At 46.4% G+C, this 15,297-nt stretch overlaps 1 protein-coding gene across 1 annotated transcript; it reads right to left on the bottom strand.

The window, feature by feature from the left end:
- Window positions 1-3,831: 3,831 nt before the first annotated feature.
- Window positions 3,832-11,598, bottom strand: GNB5 (guanine nucleotide binding protein (G protein), beta 5; the record flags this gene model as incomplete). The annotated part of the gene is made up of 6 exons (XM_008935975.1): window positions 3,832-4,017; window positions 4,341-4,507; window positions 5,525-5,621; window positions 8,209-8,257; window positions 8,380-8,471; window positions 11,455-11,598. Coding segments are annotated over 6 exons (561 nt in total), but the record flags the coding sequence as incomplete, so codon positions are not given.
- Window positions 11,599-15,297: the final 3,699 nt, after the last annotated feature.

Raw genomic sequence — 15,297 nt, forward strand, 5'->3', positions numbered from 1 at the left:
GGAGGGGACAGCGGCGCCCCGGGGCAGGCACGTACAGAGTCGCTCTCCCTAGAGTACTGTTTGCGTCCGGATTTTTTCCACGACTGGCCCGAACCTGTATTCTTTGCATCAGATCCTTCACGTTTTCTAAAACTATAGGATGAGTGCGTTGTGCATTTGCCGAGCGAACGTGGTCATGTTCGCTTTTGGATGGGCATTTGGACAAAATTTAGGATTAGAACCTTCATGGTGCAAATGTTGGCATCTTCGCTGCTGCTGGTGTAAAAGAAAATGGCTGAGCAGGCTGACTGGTGTCATTTGCATGGCACCATGGAGACATCTCAGCTAGATGCCTCCCCTGCATCCCTGCTGTGCCCTTTGAGCTGTGAGTACCATCAACTGCTTAACAGATCATCAAAGCTCCCATAAAAACCACCCCAAGATTTATGGCAGGCCCAACACAGGTACACCCAACTTGTGCTTCCTCCCAGTGCCAGCTGGCAGGCGAGGTTCAGATTGCGGCCCCTCACCAGCACTGCTGCAGCTGCCAGGGACTGGGTCGTGCTCTCAGCTTGCCCCACAACGGGCTTAAGGTGGACAGCATGCCAGCGCGGGACTGCACAGCTTCAGTCCTTCGTCTTGAGTTACAGCTCTCTGTCTCCATTTTACATCTCTATCAGAAAACCTAAAAATAGATGGTTGGAATCAATCCTATTGCAATTTCTCAGATCACTATCAAGAGTTGGCCTGATCTCTTAGGGCCGTTTCTAAAGCAAACTTTTAGTTTTACATCCCCATATTTGGCCTTTGTTTTGTTTTAAAGCAGGGGAATCTAGCCTGTGTTTATATGCTAGAGCAGTAGCTGGAATGATATCTTCACTTTTCGCCAGTGCTTTCCACACATGCTTTTTAAACTAGTTTTCCTTACAATTGTTAATCCTGGAGCAGGAATTTCCTATTGCATTCCTCACAGCAGGAGAGCAAGAGGGAGAGGCTGCTCTTTCTCTAGCAATATCCTTTTCCACCCTTCCTGTTTATATAGAATTTTTGTTTAACGGGATGGAGCCGTCTGACAGTGACTTTGCCCTGGCTACAGCTCCTTTGCTTAGCCCGGTTACAGCCCACTCGGGTAGCCTTTTGGGACTCTTCTCCTTCACCTCCTGGCTTGAAGCTGAGGAGCAGGTCAGGAAGGTAGGGCCAGTGCTGGGGCCCTGCGGTGACACTGCTGCTTTCCTGCAGCACCCAGAGCCGCACGGCTGCGCTCCAAAGCTGGGACACACTGTGGAAAGGACAAGATGCAGGTTAAAACCTCACCCTCTGGAAAGCAATAGAGGCACTCCAAGACACAAACAGCTTGGCAGACCAAAGAGGGGGTGGGTCTCAAAACACTGGGTTCTCCAAAGCCTCTCTGGGTCAACCTTTAGCGAATAAGAAATACAGTGGACACTTCGGTGCCCTGTTCCCCTGTCTTCATTTATCTGAGGGGAAGTTGGGGCCCATCCTGGCTCATGGCTTTCACCATTACCTCAGAAACAAAAAGGTGATTTTCACAGGTCCCAAGTTCATGCAGCCAGACTTCCGAGTCCACAGGCAGTGGCCCTGAGGTGCAAGAGCCATGGGATTTCTCCCCGCAAGAAGAGGAGTGCACAAGATGTTATGTCAGCCTCGTTCTCGCTGGAACTGGTGACGATTTGGGCACTGATGTCACTCAGAAGAAGCTGGCTCAGCACTTTCCCCAGCCCCTCAGAGGAAAGGAAACAAAACAATGTGTCTAAATTAAGGTGGTGTTTTTTTCAGTGTCTAAACTGAGCACTTCCACCCCTGTGGCTCACCTTGGGTACTTCCAGAAGGTATTCCAGAAGCAATTTTCTGGTAGAAGTGGACTTCATCCTAGATTTTTGCAGGACAAATGATCTAAGAAACTCTATGGCGCTAAAAGGAAATGCCAAAAAAAAAAAAAAAACCCAGAAAAATATCTACCACTACAAGTACCTAACTGATGGGAAAAATGAGTATATGCATATTCTCAGTACGTAAAATACAATTTATTGTATTTAGGCCATTCATAAGTATCAACACAATGTAGTATGTTTGAAACAAACATCTTACCAATAAATACTATCTAAACATTAATATTAGTCTTTTGATCAAACGTGTACAGTGTATTGACTCAGTATTGCACAGTGAGCTCTAGATGACATTTCTGTAGTGCATTCAGTTTGTTACAGGGATAGTTTGCCACAAATATTGCAAAGCACGAGAGCTGACTTTTCCAAGTGAAGAAGCTGAGCTATTTCATCAGGGACTAAAGACGGATATATATGTCAGTGTCCTAGCTTAACTGGTTATGGATTCATGGAACCTAATGATTTCTTGAAGAAGGAGACTTTGTTTCTAATACAATTTTCATAGAATTGTAAAAAAAATCCCACTTTCAAATAGAATAAAGATGCTATCATCCAACTTATGTGAACAGCCAACTCCAGTGATCAGTGTGATCAAGCTCGCTCCAGTGACCTTGTTTTCTCTTGTCTCAATCTAAATATAAATCATATCTCTGATCTTTACAGAGATGTGTCTCACCACTTGCATTTCAAAGGTCAGGCCGTGCAAGTCCTCAGCATAACTCCACCTCTTTGCTCCTCAGTACCTGTCAGTATGAGCAGAGGTGACACACTTTAGTCTCAATAGTTTTTGATGTATAAACCTAGATATAATTTCCCAATAGTTCTAGTATTAGCTGCAGCTTGGTTTTATCTGATTAAATCTTAATTCAACGGGATCAGCTCCACCTGGGGGTAGTCCTGCCAGTTGGTACGGTGTTACCTGCTCATGCAGAGGGCTGGGTGCTGCTGGCAATGCTGTACTGCTTCCCTGGAACCCCGCAGGCTCCTGGGTCAGATGGACTCACAGGCTCTGCTGAACAGAGTACCAAATGCTGGCGGGACTGTGGCTCCCAGCTGGTTTTCAACAGCTTACTGCTGGACATTCTCGAGACCAGCTACAACTGAACTATGTCCATGCCAGTGAGAGATTAGTGTTAGAGTAAGGACTGTGACATTGCAGAAGGACCTTAAAATGGGCACCTACTGCCTTAATACACATTTAAGCCACATTGCCCTGCCAAAGTGGTATGAATTGCTCAGAATGCAAATAAGAATTAGGATCATGGACTGACTGACTGACTGACTTGGAAAAGATTTGACCATCAGTATAACAGTGCTTAGTGCTTAGCCTGTGGTATCCCTTAGTACTTAGCATGTAGTATTCCCTTAAATAAAAGAAAATTCACTCACCAAGTGATACAATTAAAAATTTCTAAGAAACTACTGGTTAAGTATTACCTCATGATTATGTAAATCATGTTTATATCCCTCCTCTTTGCAGCTTACCAGCTTGTATACATTTAGATACTTTTAATTCAGGTAACAGACGTGAAATACTTCTTTCTATCTAAAAAAAACAGTAGGAAAAAACAGGGATTGAAAGGATTCCTTTCTGTACAAAAAATACATTTTTATTACAACAGTCAGTACTTTCACATTAGGTCCTTTGCTCCTCTACTTACTACCAAGGTTCAGTCATCCGTAATGCCATCATGAAGTATCAGAATTGTTTTTCTTTCCGCTTTTCAACACAAAATTCAATGCACTACAATGGAATGTTCCCAAAGTCTTATGCTACATCCTGATAAAATCAGGTATCTTTTTTCTTTTCCACTTTAAAAAGGAAACAAATTCATGCAAATAAATACGTAATGTGCACTGAAATACTCTATTCTATGATCAGGTGACTTCACACAAAAGTCCCCTTATAATTATATAAACTAGTCCTAATAAAAGAAGATAACTTTTGATGTTTCCTATGTGTTCAAGCAGATTACAGTTTCTACCTAGTTGTGTTAACCTGTGGGTTCAGTGCCACTCTTTTGCAGTGTAGCGAATAGTTGGCTTTGAGGGGGATTTTATGCAGTTTTTGTAGTCCAGGGTTTCAGTCTTCATTTGATTCTGCACACAGGATCTCAGGTTAAGCCCAGATCTGCAGAGAGAGTTAAACAATCATTTATGACATTGACTATCTAACGTTTAATTAAAATTTGGCAAGGCAGTCAGATTAGTGGTACAGAGTATCAGCAGCAATTATATTTAACCCTTAAATTAAAAATTTAACAGTTCTGCTAGCACTTTGTGGGTATTTTTTTTTAATTTCAATTTTCTGTTCATGTTTTACACTGTGTTCTTATATCCTCATTAGTCCCTGTAGAGTCAATTCTCCTGTAGCAACCCTTCCCCTCCTCAGCGTCTGTTTTTAAACAACCAGCCAAAGAGAGAAGACCCAAAGCAGGTGCTCCTAGCACTTACTCGGAGAGTGTGGTCCCAGGAGCCTGAGCAGAACGCTGTCCCGTCGGGGGAGACCCGCAAGGTGCTGACGCGGTTTTCGTGTCCAAACAGAATGGATACACGGGACCCCTTCAGCACATCCCAGACATTGATGGTATAATCATTATAGCCCGCAAACAGTAAGCGACCTACCAGGAGAATGAGATTTTACAAAGTGAGGTCTTAAGTAGGTGACACGTCTTGAGTGCAGGACAAGGAGGGCTTTCTGCAGGACACGGATCACCCAGCGAGCCACAGCCCAGCCTTCCTGTGCCACCCTCCACACACAGCGAGCCCTCACCTCTGCTTCCCCCTGTGTTCCTGTTAAACACACCTGCTCCACTGCTGAACTATCCATACTAAGTGCCGAACCACTTAACATTTATTGGTTAAAACATAGTAAAACTGAGATAAATTATATAGAATCTGTTTGGTCAGGACTGAACCACGACTAAATCACAATGGACTGAAGAGCCCTCCAACAGCTAGCGCAGGGTAATATTTTGCACAGACTTTAAGCAAGAAATTTAATTCAAATGACTGAATGATTAGTAGACGTTTTGGTGATTCATTGTCCCCAGTGGGACGAGCTGTGGTGCTTGTGACCATGGAAGAGACATTTGCCTCTGTCCCAGACAGAGAGCAGTTCGTTCGCCCCCATGGAGTGTGACTGGAGGAGCTCTGCCTTTGTGCTGGAGCAGGAGAGAGAAGAGTCAAGCTCATGCCTCCGATCTGTAGTGAAAAATGGTAACGTCTCTGTCTTCACACTCCTCTAACATACTGTCTATTAATCATTTGTTATCCTTTTAAAAACTACTTATGTAAGCACACTTAATAGTCTAGTTACATTTCATGTTTCCTTTGAAATGTTTTTGATCATTATTGTGAAATTCTAGCTCAGCTGTAGTTAATGGCAAAATAATATTTCCTGCCTCGAGTGAGGCCAGGAAAATACTTTTCATTGCTACAACGAAGCAATAGCCAGCTAGGTTATTTAAAGAATAATTATTTTTACAGAGGCAAAAAAAGGCTTCCATGCATTAGAAGTTTCTTTTGGTACTTAGCATTACTTTTAATAACAAATGTTTTATCAGATTAAGCTGGCAAAATTTTACAGTTCCCCTCAAATCCCAACACTAAGATACCCTCCAAAGTTCAGGTCTCACCGCTGAGAGAGAAGTCCACACTGGATGCTCCAAAAATGATGCTCTCTTTGGAGTAAATTGCTACTTCTCTGTCTGCACGAAGGTCATATAAGCGACACTAGAATTAAAACAAAACCAACACATCCCTCAGTAAAGGCTGGAGTTGATACCTACTCCATTTCATTTAAAAAATGGGAGTGGGAAGGACCACAGCCTAACTGCTGTTTCTGCCTGCTGTAACCAGGACTCCTCTAGACTCTAACAGGGATCTAAGCAACACAAGTCTGTTTTGTATAAATTGAGTTAAGAACTTGCTTTTCCAAGCCACCTCCCTAAGCCTCCTGCCTGTCCTGCTATAAAGAGATGAGTGGTGGGCTTTGGAGCATGGCTATCCACTGAAAGTCCCCCCATCCTCATGCTTCTCCACTGCGGTTTCCTACAGATTAGGGCATCCTGCTGCTGAGGAGGGGCATGGGGAGAGTCTCCAAAGACAACAGTTTAGTCAGAGCTGGAGCCCAGGAGAGAGAGGATTAAATCTCTAGTCATCTCCAAGAACACGGACCACATGGCACGGTGCTCAGACGGTCCCTTGGCACGGGGAAGCCTAAGTGGTAGCCTTTGCTCCGAGTGAAACAGGATAACAAACAGCCCCTGCCCTTCCGTGAGGCCTCTCTGTCTGAAAAGCATACGTGAAAATAATTCAAGTGAAATAATAACATTTTAATACATATCTTTGGGTTTCATTTCTCATGGAAAATCCCCAATCACCTCTACAACCTGCACTTCCTGTTTTTATCATTTGCCAGCACACTTAGGCTTGTTGAACATGGAAATAATGCATGGGCAGACCAGACTTCACTGCCATACTGAAAGGCAGTCTGTTAGCCCTGACATCAAAATGCACTTTTGAAATTGTTTGAACTGTAAGCCTTCCCAACAAGTTAAGTTTAATCAAACACTGGCCAGATGGGCTTGCTAATATTAAGACTTTACTAATGAAAAATGGCTGGTATTCAAGCCTGCACACAAAGGAGAGGCTGTTCCATTTGCAAGGTGGTCGGGAGCTGCCAGCTATGTGAATTCCAGGTCTCCCAGTGCTCCATGCGGATGAACAATTCCATCAGACTGCCCCGACAAGGAGCCAGGGTCAGCGCGGGTGACAGCACTGCCACGTGAGCATGCTTTTCTGGTTTCCCTCCAGACTGTCAGGATGATCTGTTCCTCGAAATCCCTAAGTATGTAAATCAGCTCAAGGATACCAGTCAGTGTACCAGTCTGTAATGCCGAAAGCACCAACCTCTTCATTTAAAGAATGAATTAGATGGAAACTGCCAAAAACCTCTGTCAAAAGTACAGAGGTGGAATTTCCCATTTTTTCTGCTCAAGTTGGGGGTGTTAGGAGTGGTTAAGAGAGAAAAACTCCGTTAAACAAATTAATAAGCACAGGAGCCCAGAGTCTGTGGTACTGGGCATAAAAAAAGAGTGCTCTCATTGGAATTTAATGATGGACAATTTCTCCATCTCACTCTCTCAGCATCTCAAGTGCTCACAGTACCACATCTGAACATGTGGAGAGCCACTGGGCTCACCACAGAGCTTGAGGTATTAATTTATAATCACAGCTTTTAAGACCTAAAAGGAGCATACGTTCTCTCTAGAAGAGCCTTGAAGGGTCTGACTTCCAGTGAAGACAAAGGGAATGTTTCTATTGAGTTTAGCTAGCGTTGGAGCAGATTCAAAACATGCTCTGAGAGCAGAGTACTTTAGAAAGAGTCATGCAACATCATGTGATGTTTGAGTAAACAGGAGAAATAAGGTGCCAGGTGCCTCCCAAACACCTGCTCTCGAGTTACACTTAACTGCCAGCTTAGTCCCTGCAGGGCTGTGGTGCAGGCAGAGCCTGGTTCCCCCATGGGGACCCACCAGCTGCAGTGAGACCCACCACCCACGTGCATCGCTCAGGGGCTTGAAGGCACCAGGACCTAAGTGGCATTTTGCATACAGTGTGCTGACCAGAGTTACCTGTCAATACATACCGTGCCTCTCCTCACAGCTTGCTCATAGATAAGACAGATCCTGTAAGAGCTATTGCATCATCCAGGATGGCCTGGATGCTGTGACTCATCCCAGTGAAGAGGGCTGGCAGTGAGTCGGGCTGATGGGAAGGAGATGTATGTGGCCATGGCCACCCTGGGGCTGTGCTCCAGGATGCACAGTGCTGAGTGGGTCTGCCCAGCTCCGTCCTGAGCCCACAGCCCCTCTGCTTGCTGGGACGTGCACACTCAAGTTCAGGCTCCCTTCATGCCCTTGTGCTGTGCTGCTCCTGCTGACACAAGCTGCAGCATTACATCTGGTTCCTCCCAGGCTGTGACCAACAACTACACAAAGCCAGATCTCTTCCAGTAAGAAAACTAATTTTGATCATGAAACTTCAAAACACAGAAAATCTGAAATGAATATTTGGACAGTATCTCATGTAGCAAACTTTGCAGAGGTGACCTACAAATCGTCACTAGATTTTCCCTATAGCATTATAAATAGCATTTAATATATGTTATACAAGAGCATTATTATTTCGGCAATTTTGGTGTCACAGGCCCAGTTTAGTCACTTTAAATCCTCTGTGGATGTGACCTAGTCTTTTAGGAAAACCTGACTTGGGAAGTAACAGAACTTCCCTAAATTAGGTTGCTGAATTAACATACCGTGGCATCGTCTGAACCAGAGGCAAAAGCATCTCCACTTGGGTAATATCTGTGCATGAGTAAAAAAAAGACCAGAACACATTACATTACTTGCATGAAGTCAGACTTCAAAAATAGAACCAGTGCATTGCTGAACATCACAAATGTGTCCTCTCCCAGAAACATACTGACCTGACACTGTTGATATCTGAATCGTGGGTTTCAAATGACTGGATGCACTGACCAGACCGCATATCCCAAACCATGGCTTTCTTGTCACATCCCTAGTAAGACAAAAAACATCACTACAGTTGTGCAAATCGTGACATTCATCCCTCGTGCCTGACACGTGCCAGCAAGCCCAGCTACACTCAGAGGCTCTGAGCGAGCTGAACCAGCGAAGCAGCCCCAGCACTGGCCATACTGGTATCCCCCGGTGCCATGGGCCCCCCGCGGGGCAGGCAGGCCTGGGGGGCTTGTGCCGAGGAACCGCACGAGCCGGCACCCGCCGCCCTGCTCAGCTGCTGCTGCTGTACCCCTGTCTGCAGTCCCACCGTGCCAGCGCTGCGGAAGAGACTCACTCCTGCTTAACATGTCCTGTATGAAAAATTAATACCCAGCATTTAAAGTTTTATAACTAATTCTTCTCATACACTAAAATAGAAAATGGAATCAGCACATCTGGAGGGCCTCTTGCCCAGCCTCCTGCCAGAGTTAACCCCTGCCATGGCTCTGCACCCACGTGCTCAGCGCTGTGGCTGGGATGATAAAAGAAGCATAACAGCAATCTTCTCATTGTCAAGCTCTAAACTGCCCTTCCAAGCTGTGCTTTGAAAAGATCATTTAACACTCGGTGTTTGCTGCGTGGTGCTCAGCACCCTGAATGTTTTGGGCAAGAGGTCCGGCCTATGCAGTCTGCAATGTCCTTGGGGCAGGAACCATCTCACACCTATAGAGCCATGACAATCACGGTGACAGGAAAAAGAACATGGACTTTTCTTTTAAGAGTGATGGGAGATTTTAATAAATAGGACACTGCTGAGGGTCAGGCCACAGGTAGGCTCAGCTCTGGGGCCTCAGCCTCTCTGAGGCTGCGTGGGAAGCACAGGGCAGGCCAAGCAGCTGCTGCTTCTGCCAAGCCAGCGTGTCCTGCCCAGCAGACCATGCCACACATGTTATTTCTTTTTAAGCAAATATAATTGCTAATTAAATTAAACAGTCTCTTCACAATTCACATCTTTCTCTCTTTTTTTTTAATTCTCTTGTTAAAATGAAATCCCATTTTTTTCACTAATGATGTCGTCATTTAAAAGAGGTAATGTTCCATTTTACCAACTTGTGGTTTCTGCAGAGGGGAAACCAAACAGGATACAGAACATTTTGGACTCAGCATATTTCCCTCTCAAGCCCCACCACAGCCCAAGCCCAGCCCTTATTGCTTCCATGTGCACTGTTCTTACTGACCTCTCTGGGAGTTTGGGGGAAAGATATATCTGACAAGCTGGTGCTTTGACTCCTAAAGTTTTGAAGAACAAACCAGCAACCACCTGCAGAGAGATGGACCCCCTGAGTGCTATCCAACTCACCCTGAGAAGCAGTGCTCAAAGGGAACTGAGCATGAGAGCCCGGGACACAGCCCTCAGCTCACCCAAGAGGGCTGGGCTGTTCACTTCAGTCGTTAATGTAACAGCACCCAGTCTACACGCTGATGTACTGGCACTGCTTCTTCCAGCTCAACGTGGAATTTTACAGAATACACAGGGAGTCTCTCTCTCTGCCATCATACCTTCAGGTTGCATTGTTTTGACTATGCCTGCATTGACATGATATAAGAGTTCTTCACTGATGTGGTATTTTGCATGTGATAAATTCAGCGAGTCCCTGTAGGCACAGACATGCCCAAGCTGCTACATTGACACAAGTATGGCATATCCTTTTAACAGTACTGTAGCTGCTTGTGATTCTTTGCCCTATAATAAGCTGAGCTGTTCCCAGGGAGAATGAATCTATCCTTTCTGGGAAGCAAGCTCGGTGACAGGAAAGCCCAGGAGGAGTAATGCACTCGGATGGAATTAGCTTTCAGTCACGCTTCGGAGCAGCTGTGCTTACAGCAGGCAAACTGGGCCAGCGTGCTGGGCTTGCTCCTGGTGGGCCAACCAAATCTGACAGAAGAACTGTGACAGAAGAGGTCCAGGTTTATTGTATAGGAACGGGACCATGATGCTGAGCACAAGTGGAGTCCCCTAATCCATGGTCAGCACCCTGTGGCACAAAGGCCGTTTCCATCAGTGAGCACAGCACCGGCCCTGGGCTAGTGCTGGTGGGGCTCAGAAACCTGGTACCTTTAGAAAAAAGCTCCTGGCAGCAACCTGCCTCCAGCAAAAGAGGTCATCTCTCAGCTCCTGCCAGCTCTGATCTGCACACTCTATTTCTGATGTGGGGAAGACCAGGACCACCATGAAAAGGAGCCGAGTCCCATCCCATTCACCTTTATGCATTGCCTGCCTCACTGGCTCGGCTGCCCAGGAACAGTGATCTCTCAGCAGCAGGATAAGATTTGGAAGCTGCCCTGGGTATTCCCCCAGACCGCTCATGCAGCCTGAGTGAGGTTTGTGTATCCCTCTGGGCCAGGACAGGGAACAGGTAGCGTTCACCGGCAGAAGGGGCTTTAAATGCCTCTGGTACTGGTGGATGGCACAGGGGACTCAGCAACAGCTGAAGATGTGGCCACACATCACCTCCCTACTCCAACTTGTATGAAGGTTTAGCCAGCACCCAACAGTCCCCCTTGGGCTCTGGGGAGCGGCTGAGGGATAAGGGCACGCCCGTTATCTGCAGCCCCACTTCAGTGCCCTGGGCAGGCACCTGGTGCAGCCGGTCGGGCCCCAGTGATCTGGGCCCAGGGCGGGAGCCCAGTGCAGGGAGCTGCCCCAGGCTCCTGGCCACGGGGGCTCTCGCTGGAGTCCAGCTCCCAGCCTTTCCCTCCCCCTGAGAGGCGTGGTTTTGATCTCGGCTGGATTGCTTTGGTGTGGGGTGGAATTTGCTAAATAAGCAGAACTGCAGTCAGACTGGCTGGGTGGGTTTGACCCCACAGTCAGGGGTTTAATTTGCTCCAGCTTGGAAAATGTGCTTGCAATGAGTGGATTGCACTGAGGCTTCCAACACATACTCCAGCACTCTCTCAATAAGACCAGGAGCCTCCTCCTTTGCTGCCTTTTCCCTTCCACATTCCTTAAATTTAGATTATGATAGGAAACTTCTGCTTACCCCAGAGACAAATGTATTTCCCGTTTCAGAAGGGGCCAGGTCCAGGCACAGGACATCAGCTCCATGACCATGGAAACTCTGCAGAAGCTGCCCACTCTCAACATCCCACAGAGCACAAGTCCCATCTCCACTTGCTGTCAGGATCTGTGTAGGATATGGCAAGAAGAGTCACAACAGAAGAATCAGCAGGTGATCTTCAAGTTCACAACGGAACAACGGACATCCAACACATACACCAAGGACAGCTTTAATTTAATAAAGTATTATGCAGTAAATCAAAGCCATAAAAACAATGTGAACCTAAGCTCGCTTATGTTTTTTAAAGAAGGAAGTTAGAGTGGGAAGAGAGCTGTATTGACACAGTGTTTCAACAATGGTGAGTTTTGTTCAGTGGGGTTTAGAGAACTGATTGTAGTGAGGACCTGACAGCATTTTGATATCCTCCAATAAGGAGGTAGAACCAGCCTGGTATTCCTGTCTGCCCCTGTAATCAACTCTATCCATATTTAGGCCACTGGAATTCAACCCGGGTAAAGACAAGAACTATTGAGAGTTAAGTATACCTGTTTAACTCTCAGATTTTTTTTCTGCTTGAAATAGCCAGGTTACACCAAATTAATTTGGCTTAAGACATGGATTTTCTGAAAGTAAGGGAAGTAAGCCTGTCTAGACAGTTGTTTGATAAGTCCATCAGCTCTCATTTGTCCCAAACCATTTGTGTGTGAAAGGGCTTGAGCATACACTGACCGAACATCGCTGACAGCTTCCCTCATCTGCTACAGTGCTTGTAGAAAGCACATGTGATCAGCACTTGTTATTGTGGCTAAATCCTGATGGTGCTCAATTGTTCAAAATTTCCCCTTGGCACCAGAAGCTGTTATGCAATCACAAACTGTGCAGGTTGAAAGGGTCCCTGTGCGCTGGTGTGGAAGGAGGCAAGAGTGAACTGAGGAGAGCTCTCAGTCCTGTACAGTATTTCTCATGGTCAGTGAGGAAACTCAAGGGATCCAAGTGGGTAGTTAGAAGTTAAAAAGACAATGCCTCTTCAAGAAGAAAATTATCACACAATCATGAAACCATTCGCAGAGTTGCATAAAGGTTAAACACTGAACATGTTTGGCAGATGCTCCAAAAACTCCTCCCATAAACAAAGGTCTGCAAAGCTGCAGAACAGACTGTTCCAAATTCTGCAGTAGAGAGACGCTAGTACTCTGAGATGATAATAGCAGAAGAAAGTCCTGACTTGTCTTACTGGCCAGCTTTTGAGCCTAAATCAATGCAATTCTCTGTTCTGAGGAATATTTGTACTTGGCTGAGGAATTAAGACTTTCAGCTCTGAGGATCTGCTATTGTAATAGCATGTAAGAAAGATATGAGAACAGGAGCAGCTAAAGGTGTAAGGGAAGTGTCTCTTGGCAACCCAGAACTCCAGCAAACACTTAAAGAGAAATGTTATGGACTTTATTTCGGGGTATTGCTATTGAAAACAAAACAGAATCAAACCAAACAAAAACCTCACACAAAAAAAACCAAAAAAAAACCAAAAAAAAACCCCAAACAAACAAACAAACAAACAAAAAAAAACAAAAAAAAACAAAAAAAAACCAAAAACAACCAACCAACCAACAAAAACCAGAAGGGAATTAACAGTCTTTGGGATTGGCTCTGGTTTGTTGCAAGAGGGGCCCCAGCAGCACTGGATGTGTCCTCGCTGGGCAGCAAGAGTCAGCACTGCACAGGTCAGGGAACAGCAGGGACACAGCCCCTGCTTTCCAGGAGCATTCGTGGCTGGGGGCAGCAGTGATGGCAGAGGGGCCATCCCCTCCTCTGCCTCCCCCACCATCGCCATGGGCCTCGTCCTGCCTCGCAGCCCTGCCACACTGGGAGTACGGCTGCCTGCCCTGTGCAAAACACTTCAGATCCCAATTAACTGTTGCTATTAATACCCATGGAGCATTGTCACGTGGGAGCATCATCACACCGCAGAGCTGCAGAGAGCTAATTTAGGGAGCGAGGCTCCCCGGCTCCCTGCATGCCGAGGCGGGGGAGTTTCTCTCTGGCAGGCCTGCTCTGGCACACCGAGAACGAGGGGCGCGGGTCGCCCTGCCCTGCAGCTCGCCCTGCCCTGCAGCTCGCCCTGCCCTGCAGCTCAGCACTCATCTTGGCCCAGGCGGGAACGTGATGAGGAGCAAGCCTGGGACCTCCTCTGTCAGCACCCACACAGCCAGAGAGTGGCTTTAATCAGTGATGAACCACCCCCAGGTCTCTCTTCCATTGCACTGCAGATGCCCATGGGCACACCAATGCCTAAACTCCTACCTTGTCTTTCATTCCTGTGAGGGAAAACCGAGTTGCAGCTCAAGAGAGCAGCCAACGCAGAGCAGCAGCATTCAGAGCACCTAGCAGTGGGTGCTGGGTGCTGCGGGGGCACTGGGCTGGGGGACATCTCTGCCACTGCCCCAGGACAGGTACCACATCCCTCGGTGATGTGAGCTGAGAAAGCTCCTGCAAAGTGTGTCTGTTGCACTGTGCACCCTGAATAATTATGATTCTGAGGCCATTATGTAAAAGGAAAAAGAGAAGAATTACAGGATTCTCTGGGATCCCCTGTGTAAGCGTCAGAACAGAACCTTGGCCAACCCGTTTGCTTGCATTTGTTTCAATAATAACATGCAGTGCTATAAATGATCACTTATAAGCCTATCAGTAACGAGAAAATTTCTTTATAATGTCTTCAGAAACATCTCCAAATCTCTGAATATAAAGCATTTAAATCCACTGTCGTATTATTTAACAATAGTAACAGATTAGCCTCAATATCAATGCAGCTTGCTGCATGTAATATGGAGAAAAAAGACCTAGCTTTTTTTTTATTATGAAAAATAAATAACTATTTTGCCTTTCTTAGGATTTGATCACAACGTGTAAAAGTATGAACAAGAAAAGACAATACTGGTTTTCTCTCTCATCCACAATATTCCACTTAATTTAGGCTGCTCTAATGATGCAGGGCTCCTGCACAGTAAGGTCAGGGCTAAGCCAGCCTGAGTGCTGGGTACCTCCACCACTCGTTTCCATGGCAATAGACTTAAATTAGCACCTCAGAGTCATTACAGAAACCACAGAACGACAAACAACAACATACTCTTGGGCATCTCATGTCCTGAAATAGAAGCAAAGAGAGCTGATATTTCCTTCAGAAGAGCTCCAAATATCTGGAAGGTATTCCCTTTCCAGCAGCTCTGCTGACACTAACAGCAATGATAACGCTCCCTTCTGCCACTTATTTTGCTGCAGAGCTGCACTGAGCAAGGTTAAAATTAAATTAAAAACAAAACAAGACAAAACAACATAGAGGACAAGGGGATTATCCTGGCTCCTTTCATCATCTTTCATGTTCCTGGAGAAAGAGATCTTTGCGATATTCACTACAGAGAAAGGCTGGCGTGGTCTCAAAAGATCTACATTTAGTTTCTGCTTTGCCATCATCTCCCACTGTGGGGCCCTGTGTTCCCCCCCTCCCCAGGCTGTGAGATGGGAACAGCATCACTGCTGCCTCCCGAGGGAACACGGCACTGTGTGTAGGGACCACGGGGCCAGCCCTGCAGGGCCTCCCTCGAGCTCACGGGTCTCACTCCGTACAAACAACAAGCATTAAGAATGAAAGCAGAAGCAAAGCTGGCTGGACGTCCAGGACAAAGCAGGCAAACGCCACAGCCTCCATCGGCCGGCACAGCACACACGCGACCCAGTCCTCGCCAGACCGGGCTTTAACTCCTTGTATTAGTGCGAGGTGCCCAAAGCAGCAGGCGGCGCGGCGCCGGTGAGCGGGGAACGAGCAGG

The sequence above is a fragment of the Merops nubicus genome, unplaced genomic scaffold (assembly GCF_000691845.1).
Source record: "Merops nubicus isolate BGI_N331 unplaced genomic scaffold, ASM69184v1 Scaffold49492, whole genome shotgun sequence".
Lineage (NCBI taxonomy): Eukaryota > Metazoa > Chordata > Aves > Coraciiformes > Meropidae > Merops > Merops nubicus.